We start from the raw sequence: 15,567 nt of genomic DNA, 5'->3' as shown, positions 1-15,567 counted from the left end.
CAGAAGGCCCTGAGTGGGGGTCGCCAGGGTAATTGCTCCAATGCTTACACTTACAACTGGGGAAACTGAGGCATGGAGCAAGCAATCACCTGCCCAAAATCGCCTGGCCAAGTAGCAGCCGAAGTTGGATTTGAACCGAGGGCTCCTAGGGCCCAGGCTGGTGCTCTAACCACTAGGCCAGTGGTCCCCAACATTTTGGGACTGCTGCGCGCCCGGGGGCGGGGCCAGCCCAGGTTGCTCCGTGGATGCACATAAATGGCCCGGCGGGTGCTATGGCGCCCGTGGGCACCGCGTTGGGGACCAGGGCACTAGGCCATGCTGCCTTCCACCATACCATGCTCCTGGCATGGCCCATGGGTGGCCACAGGGAAACTCCACCCCCACTGTGTGCGCCTGGCGCCGCGGGGGGCCAGCCCAGCCCCTCAGACAGGCACATGCTGGTCCCTGGAGGCCGCACAGTGCCCCACCCGCCCTGGACCTCTGCCCAGCAGCTGCTCCCCCGGGGCTCCATGCAAAGGCAAAGGCAGGAGGTCCCCACGCTGGTTTCCTGCCTCAGAGCAGGACCTGGGTCCTGCGGGTGCAGGTGCGACCCCAGCAGCCACCACGAGGGAGGTGCCGGCCAGCCCCGGAGCCTTTCCTGGAGCTCGTGGGACCGCCGGGACCCCAGGCGGGCCCTGGGAGTGGCCAAGCAGGGCTGCGAGCCGCAGAGGCCTTGCCGGGCATCATTCAGCACAGCAGCCCTGTGCCTGAGGGGGGATTACTGCACCCCACGTGGCCGCAGGCCGCTCCTCAAGCACAGGGAGGCTACACACGCTGGCCCTGGGCCAGCACGTCAGGACGAGAGGTGGCAGGACTCACTCCCTCGGGGGGGGGGGGCGGATCTAGGGCTGTGTCTACACTGCACTGTAGCCCGAAATACGCTACGCAACCGGAGCAACGCACATGGCGTATCTTCGTTGGATGTAATTTGGCGCTGTCTCCACAGCACTGCTGGGGAGAGAACCCGCTCTTCCAAACACCCCGACTCCGCCTGCCCTGAGGTCCGCAGGGACGGCGGAGCGGCAAGCCCCAAATAGCTGGCTTGCTGTGACACTGCGGGCATCCCGGAGCAGTGCTGCCGTGTGGACGCAGCCTTGCTGTGCTCGGTCTACCCTGCACCGAGGCGTGAGCCCTGGCCTGCAACTCACGAGACTTGGTTTTGCTGCGGCTGGCTCCGTGCCTCAGTTTCCCCATCTGGAAAACGGAAGGAATGAGACCAGCCGCCTTTGGAAAGCCGTCTGCTGCTGCAAAGCAGCACGGCCAGGGCTGGGCACGAGCCACCCCCCACCCCATCTGGCAGGCAGGGAAGAGCTCACCTGCTTAGCCGCGCTACCCCTAACCTCACACGGCGGGAGGGAGGTGGGGGAGGCTTTTCTGGGCAGGTCATAGCTCTTACCAGGTGCAAGGTCTCAATCCGTCTTGGTTTCATTGCTGCACTGCTCCGGTCCTTCTGCCCCGAGGGATCGGCGGGGCCAGGCGGGATCCCCTTGCTCTGCGTGGCCCAAAGGCGTCTTTTGGGGGCCCGCTGCGGAGCTGAGCAGGCCAGCTGAGCCCTGTTTCTGGGCGCTGAGCCGCTGCTGAAGTCCAAGGCTGAGGGCTGCTGATAGCAACGGCAGCTCTTCCCACCCAGAGAGACTAGAGGCTCTGGAGCTGCTGAAATACACCTAGCCCCGGGGCGTGGGCAGGGGGGCCGGCCCAGCCCGTCACTGGGTCGCTGACGGACCTTGTGCCTCCAGGACTCTCGGCAGAGTTTCCGCAGCTCTCGCTCTCGCAGGCCAGGGTCACACACAGAGCCGACGCTGGGGCTGCTGTCGGGGGTTACAGCCCTTTCCAGGATACAAACCAGAGCATGGCGACCTGCCTCGCGCCCCTCCTAAGTGAACTGATCAAAGCGGAGTCTCTGGGATCAACCACCCCGAATATGGGCTTGGGGGGCAGGGTGGATTGGGGAGGCAAGACGGCCTAGTGGACAGAGCCACGGATGGGGATCCATGAGACCTTGTTCTAATTCCCAGCTCTGCTACTGGCCTGCGGAGTGACCTTGACCAAGGCACCATGCCATTGCGTGCCTCAGTTTCCCCATCTGTAAAATGGGGGCACTGGGATTGCGCTGCCGTGTAACGTGCTTTGAATCGACTAATGTAAAGTGATGGGCAAGAGCAAGGTGGGGGAGCTCCTGACATCTGGGCAGGCTGCACCCAGCAGTGCCCCCTCGCCTCGCATTGCCCGCTTCCCGAAGCACACGAGACTTGGGAGGGGGCAATTCACTGGAGGGACCAGGCCTGCCCCGCTCCCCAAGGGCAGCAGCTTTTCTGCCCCCTTCCTGTGACAGATCGTATGTTCAGCGCCAAGGCGAGCCAAGCCCTGGGGTGCTGGCTCTCCCGTCCCGACCTCAGAGCGCCCCACCTTGCAACGCCGCGCGCCTTTACCACAGCTTCCTGGATGGCACCTCCTGGGCTGTCTGGCCTAGCAGTCACATCAACGTTCGCCTCCAGCCTGGGCTCAGAGGACCTGCGAGAGCCAGGTGCAGTGAGCGAGGGCCAGGGCAGAGCAGAGGAGAGGGCGCAAGCAGGAGTCAGAGGGGCCAGACAACTTCCTGAGTCGGTCTCCTGGATAAACTGTGCACGTGGCCAATCAAAGGGCTACCAGCTTCCGCCACCCTGGACCCTTGGGGAGGGGGCTTCCTGCAGCGCTGGGCTCCCCAGATGCAATTCCACCTGCCCTCCTGATGGCAAGGGGGCACCTTCAGCTGCGCCCAGCTCATGGCCCCACGGAGCCAGGCGAGAGGGGTCCCAAAGGGAAATGACAAAATAAGGAAGTGCCACCACAGCCACCTGGCTGCTAGACGCTGCATAGGATGGGCAGAGAGTGGGAGAGACCAAGGGGCCACCAATGCCCGAGGGCTCTGCCAGGGCACAGACCAATCCGTGCCCCGGCCAGTAGGAGGCACCGCACACGTGGCACAGACCAATCCGTGCCCTGGCCAGCTGGGGGCACCACACACGTAGCACAGACCAATCCGTGCCCTGGCCACCAGGGGGCACCGCACACGTGGCACAGACCAATCCACGCCCTGGCCACCAGGGGGCACCGCACAAGTGGCACAGACCAATCTATGCCCTGGCCACCAGGGGACACCGCACACGTGGCACAGACCAATCCAGGCCCTGGCCAGCAGGGGGCACCGCACAAGTGGCACAGACCAATCTATGCCCTGGCCACCAGGGGGCACCGCACACGTAGCACAGACCAATCCATGCCCTGGCCAGCAGGGGGCACCGCACACGTGGCACAGACCAATCTGTGCCCCAGCTATCAGGGGGCATTGCACACGTAGCACAGACCAATCCATGCCCTGGCCAGCAGGGGGCACCGCACACGTGGCACAGACCAATCTGTGCCCCAGCTATCAGGGGGCATTGCACACTTGGCACAGACCAATCCAGGCCCTGGCCAGCAGGGGGCAATGCACACGTGGCACAGACCAATCCGTGCCCCAGCTATCAGGGGGCATTGCACACGTGGCACAGACCAATCCAGGCCCTGGCCAGCAGGGGGCAATGCACACGTGGCACAGACCAATCTGGGCCCCAACCAGCAGGGGGCATTGCACACGTGGCACAGTCCAATCCGTGCCCTGGCCAGCAGGGGGCGCTGTATGGATGGGAATTTGGGAGAGCCTGGCTCCCTGCAAACTGTAGATGCAGACTGAGCCAAGCCAGGAATCCCCTATGGCTCTAGGCCAGGGGTGGGCAATAATTTCTGGAGGGGGGCCACTCCAAGATTTTGGAAAGTGCTCAAGGGCCACACTTTTCTGTGGAGGTTGGGTGCAGAAGGGCACATGGGGTAAGGGACTGGGGTGCAGAAAACGGTATGAGGTCTCTTTGGGGGGAAGGAGGGGGTTGTGACCTGGGGCAGGGGATTGGGGTGTAGGGTCAGGGAGGGGGTATGGGTGCAGGAAAGGATTCTGGCCTGGGGGGTGGGGGGGTACAGGAGGGGGTACAAGGTCTGGGAGGGAGCAGTGACCTGGGAGAAGGGGAAAAGGGGGTGCAGACTGCAGAGGGTTTGGCGGGTGACCTGGGGCAGGGGATTGGGGTGTAGGGTCAGGGAGGGGGTATGGGTGCAGAAGAGGATTCTGGCCTGGGGGGGGGGGGTGTGCAGAGGGTTTGGATGGTGACCTGGGGGAGGAAGTTGGGGGGAAGGGATGCCAGAGGCAGGCTGTGGCTGGGAGGCGCTTACCTAAGTGCCTCCTGGCCAGCAGCCCTGCAGCACCCCAGGCAGACTGGGCTCCCTGCCCACGGCAGCCCCAGATCACTTTAAACTGCAGGCTACTCCCTCCACGCAGCTCCCAGCTCAGGGAGGGGGAAGAGGCTTGCGCTGCCCCCATCCCCCAAGCCAATCTCACAGCTCCTATTGGCTGGTTGTTTCCAGCCAATAGGAGCTGAGGATTGGGCTGGGGGCAGGGAGATCACATGACTCCCCCCCCCCCGCCCCCCAGCCGAGCTTAAAACCACAGCAGCTGTGTGCCTGAGGGTCCCGGCAGGGGAGTCCACGGGCTTGGCGGGCCGGATCCGGCCCTTGGGCTGTATTTTGCCCAGCCGTGCTCTAGGCCCTGAGTAGCTGGGATCCCCCCAGCCAGGTGCCTGCTGCCACCCAGTTAATATTTCACAGATCACATGTTGGGCGAGTGCAGGGTATCGGTGGCTCTGCCCACTCCACGCACAGCGACTGGCTGCCCCATGGCCAGGAGAAAGGGGGTTGCAATCCTTGGGGTGGGAAGACCATGCCCCCAATCAGCATGGCAGCCTGGGGGCTTGGGGTCCCCCCTTTCCCCCTGCTCGCCACCCAGGGGAGCCCAGCACACGCCGACTGCTCCCTCTAGCGCACAGGGGGGGCGCACGTGGCCGTGGGTGGGAGGGGGTAGATATTTGCTCTAGTTCTCAGGCTCTAAGTAGGTCACACGGTGAGCAAGCGCTGCGTATGGTGCCTCAGCAGATGCCAATAGCATGAGGTCAGTGGGCCAAGCATTCAGGGAGCGCTACGAGACACATCTCCTCCCGGCTATCCCCAGTCTAGGGCAGCCACGGACAGGGTTTGAAACCCAAGCGGCTTGCTAAGCGAGCGCTGGCGCTGAGAGACATCCCCGCACATCGCAGACAGGCTGCTCAGAATGAGCCCCAGGGGCAATAGTGCCTGGAACCATTTTCATCCATGTGCAGAATAAATTTTATGTGCACCAAGGCGCATGTGGCTGTGCACCACCCCATGTAAACACTAGCCTAGCAGAGGACGCTCTGCTAATCAGCTGGGCAGCATTGGAATCCCTCCTGAGCTTGCAGGGAACGCTGCCCAGGGAACAGGCGGGGCAGGAGGCAGCTGTCGCCGGGGCTAGGAACGATGGACAGTGGACAGCCAAGCAGTACCCTGTCAGCGATTCAAAGGGAGCTGCGTGTCGCTTCCCGGGGATTAACCATCCTAGGAACAGAACCTTCCGCCCTGCCGAGCCCCTGAGCCCTCGGACACAGGACACGCCTGGGAGCAGCTGTGATCTTGCCAACTGAAAGGAAGCGGGATGCTGGGCAGAGGACCGAGCCTGCGGCGGCTGTCAGGGGCGTGTCCCTTGGGGCGCTCTCTTTCCTGAGTCGGTGCCGGCTCCGATCGGGGGCCGGGGGGCACAGTAATATCAGGAGCAGTGTGGGGGACTCCTCTCTGAGTCAGCGTTACCCCAGCGCAGTGCTAGGGGCGCTGCACTGCTGGGTGGGCGTGGGGCTCGGTAGGGGGTGCCCTGCCCTCTGGGTCAGTGCCAGCCCTGACACACGCCCAGCCTTTGCAAAACGAGGTGCCACAGAGAAAGGGGCTATTAACAGCTTAACATCTGGACAGCGCAAACAAGCCAGCTGCTGGGGCCCTTCTCTCCCCTCTGTCCCCCGCCCCCGCCTGCTCGCCCTCCCCACGCACTTCTTCATTCCCCGGCACCAAGGGACCATTTCGGCAGCTTTGGCAAGGCCAGGGGCCGGGGAAACGCAGAACCCAGCTGCCCAGCCTTCGCCATGGGCACCCCCCGCCTGCGCTCTGGGCGCCGAAGGCTCCGGTGGAGCAGACCTGCCGCCTGCCCGGGCACTGCCGGTTCTTGCCCCCTGCGCCGCTCCGCAAGCAGACCAGGGAATTAAAGCCTGACGGTTCAAAGGCCCCGTCTGAGTCGGGATGCCCCAAATGCTGGGTGGCCGGTCTTGAGCCGGGCAGCAGAAGTTGAGCCATCCTTGGAAAACTGGCTGCCAACTTCCACGTCAGCTGGATTTGGAGGGGGTGATGATGGCCAAGGACTTCCCTAAATGAGCCCAGGCGCCCCGGAAAGATCTGCCTTCTGCAGAGGTGCACAGATGGGCCCCACGGCCTTAGGATGGGGCCTAGTGACTAACCAGCTGCTGAGCTGCCATTCACCCAGGCTGCACTCCCAAAGCTAAGGGGAACGTGCCAGAACTAGGCCTTACCTTCTCCTTCTTGGAGCTGTCCATCCTGGTTCTGCGCTCCAGCATTGGGGCAGCTGTCTGCGAAGGGCGGGCTGCTGGCAACCCCCTCGCCCACGGAGTCACAACACACACCGCCACTTGGCTCCTTGCCCCGGAAATATTCCCCCGCTGGGCCCTGGAGTAGCTGGTCCCGGGCTGAGAGCACAGGTCTGGCCACGTTCCCCACCGGTCTATTGCGTCCGGAGGCTAGCTGGTTACTTTCCTCTTTTCTGGCGTGCACACGCAAACGCCAAGCAATCCTTCTGGGTCTCCTCCTCTCCCAGGACTTTGTCCAGTCCCAGGCCTGGGGCCTCAGCCTCCCTCTAGTTCAGGGGTTCACGCAAGGGGATGGGGTGAAGCGACGTACCTCACCTTGGGATCCTGCATCAGGTCGGAAGAGAAGCAGCAAATCCTTCTGTGGAGACTGAGGTACCCTCGGGGGTAACGGAGCCCGGGGGCTCAGCTTCCTCCCGGCACGGTTCCCAACATGCCAGTACGTCTATTTACTTCTATGCCGGAGACGCCCTCCCATTTTGGCCCTCGATGTGGTCCCAAGGTGCATCCTGGGATCTCAAGACTAACTTTGTATTAGTGTAGCCGGGAAATCCCGCAGTCGTATGGCTCCCCCCCGATCTGACTATTAGTGCTGTCACGCAGAAAGCCACCGCCATGGTGATCCGTCTTCCTTCCAATTGTCATAACAACCACTTTATCTCCTTGTTACTGCGGGAACCACTCCAGTGCGAGACTTAGCAACCTGTTCTGCTCCCATGGTGACCGTGCTGGGTCACAGAGACCCACCACCAAGTGACAAAGGTTAACAAAGAGCCGAGCGGGCTGAGCAAAGGCAAGGGGAAGTGGGAAACACCTGCCGTGGCAGGAATGAAACCAGGGTCCAGGTCTGCATTGCTCCCCTTGCAACCCAGCGAGGTATGGACGAGGCAAGGAGCTGCATGGCCCAGCAATCCGGCTCAGCCACAGTCCAGGGCTCACAGGTGAAGCCCAGATGGTTACGTCATTCTTAGGTGAGCATGGCCAGCGCGAAGACGACACCAGGGCTGCTGCCCCCAAAAGCTTCCAGTCTAATTCAGAGCACAGCCTGGAGCCCGAGGAGGCTTTGCAGAAGAGGTGGTGGCTTCTCCATCACTAGACGTCTTTGAATCAAGCCTGGAGGTAGAGCTCATTAGGCTCCTGTCAAACGCCCAGCCACGGCCAATGCGTCACATTGGGGCTCCCCCGTGGAATTTGGTCTTTTCTGTCCTTTTACGCTCTAGGATAGAAATGTCACAGGTGAGACCAGCATTTCCCAGACAGGGGGGCCCTGAGCAAAAGGGAGTTGCAGGGAGGTCACAAGGTTATTTTAAGGAGGGTCACGGTGTCACGTTTACTTCTGTGCTGCCTTCACAGCTGGGTGGTCAGAGAGCAGCAGCTGCTGGCCGGGCACCCAGCTCTGAAGGCAGGGCCGTGCCACCAGCAGCACAGAGATAAGGGTTGCAACACCATGCTGGGTCGCCCTTACCTCTGAGAGCGCGAGCAAGGGTGAGGGAGGGGGGCATGGAGTGAGCAGGGCTGGAGCCTCGGCGAAGGGTGGGATGGGGCAAGGGTGTTCAGCTTTCTGCAGTCAGGAAGCTGGCAACCCTACATGTTGGGGCCAATCCCTGTCCGGTGTGCCCACCCCAGCAGGTTAGTCGCACTGACACACTGGGACCAACCCCTGCATAGCAGGGCCCAGCCCAGTACATTAGGGCTGACCCAGTGTAACAGTGCTGACCCCTGTCTAGCGGGGCGCACCCTGTCCTGACCCTAGTACAGCAGGACCCATTCTAATAGATTGGAACCGACCTTGGTATAATGGGGCCCATAGAGTCGGAGGACTGGAAGGGACCTCGAGATGGTCCTCACGGAGGACCAAACACCGCCTAGACCATCCCTGACAGGTGTCTGTCTAACTGGCTCTTAAAAATCTCAAATGATGGAGATTCCACCGTCTCCCTAGGCAACTTATTCCAGGGTTTAACCCCCCTGACAGTTACAAAGTTTTCCCTAATGTCCAACCTAAACCTCCCTTGCTGCAGTTTAAACCCCTTGCTCCTTGTCCTAGTCTCAGCGGTTAAGAACAATTTTTCTCCTCCTTGTAATAACCTTTTATGTACTTGAAAACTGTTTTGTCCCCTCCCCAGACTAAACAAACCTCACTTTTTCAGTCTTCCCTCAAAGATCATGTCTTCTAGACCAGCGTCTCCCAAACTATAGGCTGCAGCCTGGTGCCAGGCCACGGGAAAAAAATACAGGGCCCCAGCGTGGCTGCTGGGAGGGGAGGGGAGCGGGGTGGGGCGGGCTGGGAGGAGGTGTGTGTGGGGGGGGGGGAAATGGCCACCAGGAAGCAAGGTTGGGGGCAGCGGGGCTGTCCGGCGGAGATCGGGGTGGGCGGCTGGCGGGCGGAAGCAAGGTTGGGGGCAGGGGGGCTGTCCGGCGGAGATCGGGGGGAGGCGGCTGGCGGGCGGAAGCAAGGTTGGGGGCAGGGGGGCTGTCCGGCGGAGATCGGGGCGGGCGGGCGGCGGGCGGAAGCAAGGTTGGGGGCAGGGGGGCTGTCCGGCGGAGATCGGGGCGGGCGGGCGGCGGGTGGAAGCAAGGTTGGGGGCAGGGGGGCTGTCCGGCGGAGATCGGGGCGGGCGGGCGGCGGGTGGAAGCAAGGTTGGGGGCAGGGGGGCTGTCCGGCGGAGATCGGGGTGGGCGGCTGGCGGGCGGAAGCAAGGTTGGGGGCAGGGGGGCTGTCCGGCGGAGATCGGGGTGGGCGGGCGGCGGGCGGAAGCAAGGTTGGGGGCAGGGGGGCTGTCCGGCGGAGATCGGGGGGAGGCGGCTGGCGGGCGGAAGCAAGGTTGGGGGCAGGGGGGCTGTCCGGCGGAGATCGGGGGGAGGCGGCTGGCGGGAGGAAGCAAGGTTGGGGGCAGTGGGGCTGTCCGGTGGAGATCGGGGGTGGGCGGCTGGCGGGCGGAAGCAAGGTTGGGGGCAGTGGGGCTGTCCGGCGGAGATCGGGGGGAGGCGGCTGGCGGGCGGAAGCAAGGTTGGGGGCAGGGGGGCTGTCCGGCGGAGATCGGGGGGAGGCGGCTGGCGGGCGGAAGCAAGGTTGGGGGCAGGGGGGCTGTCCGGCGGAGATTGGGGGTGGGCGGCTGGCGGGCGGAAGCAAGGTTGGGGGCAGTGGGGCTGTCCGGCGGAGATCGGGGGGAGGCGGCTGGCGGGCGGAAGCAAGGTTGGGGGCAGGGGGGCTGTCCGGCGGAGATCGGGGGGAGGCGGCTGGCGGGTGGAAGCAAGGTTGGGGGCAGGGGGGCTGTCCGGCGGAGATTGGGGGTGGGCGGCTGGCGGGCGGAAGCAAGGTTGGGGGCAGGGGGGCTGTCCGGCGGAGATCGGGGGGAGGCGGCTGGCGGGTGGAAGCAAGGTTGGGGGCAGGGGGGCTGTCCGGCGGAGATCGGGGGGAGGCGGCTGGCGGGTGGAAGCAAGGTTGGGGGCAGGGGGGCTGTCTGGCGGAGATCGGGGTGGGCGGCTGGCGGGTGGAAGCAAGGTTGGGGGCAGGGGGGCTGTCCGGCGGAGATCGGGGGGAGGCGGCTGGCGGGTGGAAGCAAGGTTGGGGGCAGGGGGGCTGTCCGGCGGAGATCGGGGGGAGGCGGCTGGCGGGTGGAAGCAAGGTTGGGGGCAGGGGGGCTGTCCGGCGGAGATCGGGGGGAGGCGGCTGGCGGGTGGAAGCAAGGTTGGGGGCAGGGGGGCTGTCTGGCGGAGATCGGGGTGGGCGGCTGGCGGGTGGAAGCAAGGTTGGGGGCAGGGGGGCTGTCCGGCGGAGATCGGGGCGGGCGGGCGGCGGGTGGAAGCAAGGTTGGGGGCAGGGGGGCTGTCCGGCGGAGATCGGGGGGAGGCGGCTGGCGGGTGGAAGCAAGGTTGGGGGCAGGGGGGCTGTCCGGCGGAGATCGGGGCGGGCGGGCGGCGGGTGGAAGCAAGGTTGGGGGCAGGGGGGCTGTCCGGCGGAGATCGGGGCGGGCGGGCGGCGGGTGGAAGCAAGGTTGGGGGCAGGGGGGCTGTCCGGCGGAGATCGGGGCGGGCGGGCGGCGGGTGGAAGCAAGGTTGGGGGCAGGGGGGCTGTCCGGCGGAGATCGGGGGGAGGCGGCTGGCGGGCGGAAGCAAGGTTGGGGGCAGCGGGGCTGTCCGGCGGAGATCGGGGGGAGGCGGCCGGCGGGCGGAAGCAAGGTTGGGGGCAGCGGGGCTGTCCGGCGGAGATCGGGGGGAGGCGGCGGGCGGGCAGTGGAAGCAAGGTTGGGGGCAGGGGGGCTGTCCGGCGGAGATCGGGGGGAGGCGGCGGGCGGGCAGTGGAAGCAAGGTTGGGGGCAGGGGGGCTGTCCGGCGGAGATCGGGGGGAGGCGGCGGGCGGGCAGTGGAAGCAAGGTTGGGGGCAGGGGGGCTGTCCGGCGGAGATCGGGGGGAGGCGGCGGGCGGGCAGTGGAAGCAAGGTTGGGGGCAGCGGGGCTGTCCGGCGGAGATCGGGGTGGGCGGGCGGCGGGTGGAAGCAAGGTTGGGGGCAGGGGGGCTGTCCGGCGGAGATCGGGGCGGGCGGGCAGTGGAAGCAGGGCTGGACGGGGGACAGGGTGGCTGGCCAGGGGAGATCGGGAGAAGGAGGACTGTAGAACCAGCGTCTGGAAGCAGGGCTGGATGGGGGCAGCGGGCTGGCCAGGGGACGGGGCGGCAGGCGGGGGGGCTTGATGGGGGAGATCATGAAGAGGAGGACAAGAGAACCAGCCACCGGAAGCAGGGCTGGACAGGGGCAGCGGGGCTAGTTCAGGAGGAGAAACTGGCAGGGGAGGGGGAGCAAATCAGCTGGCGGGAAGCGGGACTGAACCGGGCACATGCAGACCTGGGCACACGAGTGAGTCCGGCCCCGGGGATTCCATTCTGCCCCCTTTCCCACCATACCCTCCCTCGAGTAGCTGCGAACTGCCTGGCTGGTAGACACACTCGCAGCATGAGCACATCTACCAGCCAGGCAGTTCGCAGCTACGGACTGATACACCTAATAATAATAAAACTTACCTAATTAGAAAATACAGGACATTTTATATGTCTGGTATTTTCTCAATTTGTTTCCCAGACAGAAGCCTCAAATACCAGATTGTCTGGTACAAAACTGGACACTTGGCAACCCTACCTCTCCTTGCACCCTCCCTCCTAGCCAGATATCCTACCCCCAATCTGCTCCTGCCCCCGCCTCCTGGAGTGCCCATGTGGCACCAGGTCCCCCAGGCCCTGGCCCAGGCTGGGCGGAGGATGCAGCTGGGTGAAACACTGAAAATGTATTCATTTTTCATTCTTTTTATATGCGTTTATATTATTGGGCTGCAAAAAACATTACTGAAAAACAATGGGTTCCAACTAAAGTAAAAAGTTTGGGAAACTCTGGTCTAGCCAGCTTTCTATCCATCTCACAGTCCATTTATCCAATCCATATTCCCTTAACTTGCTGGCAAGAATATTGTGGGTGACTGTATCAAAAGCTTTGCCAAAGCTGGCACTGGGGGCTTTGGGAGGACCAGAAACCACTTATTTGAATATTCACCATTACTTAATGAATATGCAAATATGCAAATGAATGTTATCGGTCCTCCAAAAGCTTGTGAATGGATTTACTGGTCCCCATGTCAAAAAGTTTGGGAACCCCTGTTCTAGACCATTAATCATTTTCAGTGGAGTAGCCATGTTAGTCTGTTTCAGCAAAAAACAATGAGTGACACCTTAGAGACTCAGTTTCATTTGGGCAAAAGCTTTTTCTGGGCTGGGGCCCACTTTGCCAATGCAGCATTACTAATTTTTGTTGCTCTTTTCTGGACATTCCCCAATTTGATCACAACTTGTCTGAAATGTGGCATCCAGAATGGGACAGGATGCGTCAGTTAACGCCTACTTAGCACATAATGGAGCGGAACAATTACCTCTTGCGCCTTGTTTACAACACTCCTGCTAATACATCCCAGAATGATTGTGTGGCAGCAGTGTTACACTGCTGACATCTAGCTTGTTATCTCTTCCCCGTGCTCCTTCCTGGGCAGCCACTTCCCATTCTGCATGTGTGCAGATCGCGGCTCCTTCCTAAGTGGCGTGCTTTGCATTTGTCCTTATTGAATGTCCTCCAATTGACTTCAGCTCACGTCTCCAATTTGTCCAAATCGTTTTGAATTTTAACCCTGTCCGCCAAAGCACCTGCAACCCCTCCCAGCTTGGTATCGTCCACAAACTGGGTTAAGTGCAGTCTCTTTGCCATTCTCTGAATCAGGGGTGGCTCTTCAGAAGTTAATATGCGGCTCCTTGCATAGGTACCAAATCCAGGGCTGGAGCTACAGGTGCCAACTTTCCACTGGGCCAGGAGGGTGCTCACTGCCCAACCCCCAGCTCTGCCCAAGGCCCTTCCCTTAGGATCCTGCCACTTCCCACCCTCTCCACCGAGCCTGTCACACCCACCGAGCCTGCTTCCCCCCCTCCAGTGTCTCCCACCGAGACAGAGCTGATCCCAGTGGGCGGGAGGAAAAGGAGGAGGCAGCACTGACCCGTGGGGCTGCTGGTGGGCTGGATGTGCTGCGGGTGGTGGTGGGGAGATGAGCAGGGCTGGTGACATGCTGCTGTTGCTCTTTGGCAAGGTGCATTGGCCAATTCTGGCTCCTTCTCAGGTTTAGGTCGGCCACCCCTGCTCTAATCATTGATGAAGGCGCTGCACAGAACTGGACCCAGCACTGATCATTGTGGGACCAGCCTTTCCACCTTGGCTGTTAACCTCCCTTGCTGTAACTCCCCTCGTGGTTGGGTCTTAACAGCCTCTTGTAACTATCTGAACTATCTACTCATTGTCTCTTTTCTTCTTCCTCTCCTCCCCTTTTTCCTTCTTCCCACCCCCTCCCTCCTTTCCTTATTTATTCTTGGATCTGGACTTACTATACTCCAGTCAACTGAAGAAATAGGTTTTGCCCATGAAAGCTCATGATGCCATCTACACATTTTGTTAGACTTTAAGGTGCTACTAGACTCTTTGTTGTTAAGTTTTTTCGGGAAATAGTTTTCCAGCTAGTTCTGCACTCACCTTATAGTAGCTAAGCCAAGATTGGATTTCCCTAATTTGCTTATGAGGCCGTGTGAAAGAGTATCAAAAGCTTTACTTAAGTCAAGATGTGCCACAGCTATCATTCCCCTATCACAAGGCTGGTTACTCTGTCAAAGCAAGCTACTACGTTGGTTTGACATGGTTTGTTCATTATAAATCCATGTGGTTACTTATCACCTTATTATCTTTCAGATGTCTGCAACTTGAGGGCTTTATTGTTTACTCAGTAGCGATCTGGAATTCCCTGTGTTGGCCGTCTTCCCTTTTTTACAGAGGGGTGCTATTTTTGTCGTTTTCAGTCCTGGAATTTCACCTGTCTTTCATGAGCTTTTGAAGATAACTGCTAATGGCTCAGATATCTCCTGATGTATTTCATCAGGCCCTGCTGACTTGAAATCGTCTAACTTATCTATGCAATATCTAACATTTTCTCCCTATTTTAGCCCTGATCCTACTTAATTTTCATTGACATTAAGATAGATGTTCAATTGCTACTAAACATTTTGTTCCATCTTCACATTTTGTTCTTCCTACCCCATTGAGTAAGGGACATAATCTGTCCTTGGCCTCCCTCTTACTTCTAATGTATTTGTAGACCGGTCTCTTTACATTTCTGACTAGCTTAATCTTGCTTAGTGCCTTGGCCTTTCACCCTTATATATATGTGTTATTTGCTTATATTCATCCTTTTTCATGTGACCTGGTTTCTACTTTTGTATGACTCTTTTCTGAGTTTCAGATCATTGAAGATCTCCTGGTTAAGCCAGGGTGGCCTCTTGCCACACTGCACTTATCAGTCCTACACAGTTTGCTCCTATGCCCTTAATAACATCTCTGAAAAACTGTCAACTCTCCTGAACAGCTTTTCCCCTTAGATTGCCTTCCCATGGGATCCTGAACTATAGGTGCTGACCCCATAAAGCAGGGCCCATGCTGATGCACTGGTGCTTGCTAGTAGGGCCAATTCCCATGTAGCAGGGCCAACCCTGGCATGCTGATGCTCACTAGGGATTTAAAGGGGTAATTGATTACCGGGTAAGCATTGCCTTCCCCATGTGCTTACCAGGGTAATGGATTAACTGGCACCCGGCCTGGCTGGAACATCTTCCCTCCCGCAGCAAACCACGGGCAATTTAACCAATTAAATTTATACATTTAACCAGTTAACATTTTAAACAGGATTTTCCATCCCAAATGCTCACCCTGGTAAGGCAGGGCGGACTCCAGGTTAGTGGTGCTCACCCCATAGGGGGCATACCTTAACTCTACCACACAGGCTCGGGCGCCTGCACACCTTGATCACCTACCCCGGGGGGCACCGCATGTGTACAAAATCTGGGTGCGAGCCAGGCCTCTGGCTGCAAAGAGAGAGAGACAGTGTGTGTGTATGTATGTGTGCGCACGCTGGGTCAGCTCCCCAGAATCTGCCTCATTCCCTGGGGAACTGCCCCCCCCCCCGGGGAACTGCCTCCCCAACCTGCCCCGCCCTCTGAACCTGCCCCACCCCCTGGGGGACTGCCCCCCCCAACGGCCCCCCAACCTGCCCCGCCCCCTGGGGAACGCCCCCCCCAAACCTGCCCCGCCCCCTGGGGGCTGCCCCCCCCGGGGAACTGCCTCCCCAACCTGCCCCGCCCTCTGGGGGACCTGCCCCCCCCCGGGGAACTGCCTCCCCAACCTGCCCCACCCCCTGGGGGACTGCCTCCCCAACCTGCCCCACCCCCTGGGGGACTGCCCCCCCCAAACCTGCCCCGCCCCCTGGGGGACTGCCTCCCCAACCTGCCTAACCCCCTGGGGGACTGCCCCCCCCAAACCTGCCCCGCCCCCTGGGGGACTGCCTCCCCAACCTGCCCCACCCCCTGGGGGACTGCCCCCCCCAAACCTGCCCCGCCC

The 15,567-nt window shown here is 61.1% G+C and overlaps 1 protein-coding gene across 2 annotated transcripts in view; it reads right to left on the bottom strand.

Annotated features, from left to right (window-relative positions):
- GCK (glucokinase) overlaps window positions 1–15,171 on the bottom strand; it is a 38,065-nt gene extending 22,894 nt beyond the window's left edge. Inside the window, exons 1-2 of one of the 2 annotated variants that reach the window (XM_089773793.1) lie at window positions 14,880–15,171; window positions 6,531–7,818 (exon numbers count right to left, since the gene is read on the bottom strand). In XM_089773793.1, coding sequence (XP_089629919.1) covers window positions 6,531–6,575 — 45 coding nt within the window. In that variant the 5' untranslated portion in view covers window positions 6,576–7,818; window positions 14,880–15,171. Of the gene's footprint in view, window positions 1–1,435; window positions 1,674–6,530; window positions 7,819–14,879 lie in introns of those variants that run through there. The other variant, XM_075910755.2, reaches the window with a different exon arrangement.
- Window positions 15,172–15,567: the final 396 nt, after the last annotated feature.

Source organism: Pelodiscus sinensis, chromosome 28, assembly GCF_052426305.1.
Source record: "Pelodiscus sinensis isolate ZL-2025 chromosome 28, ASM5242630v1, whole genome shotgun sequence".
In the NCBI taxonomy this organism is placed as follows: Eukaryota; Metazoa; Chordata; order Testudines; family Trionychidae; genus Pelodiscus; species Pelodiscus sinensis.
This window is presented reverse-complemented; position numbering and strand designations above follow the sequence as displayed.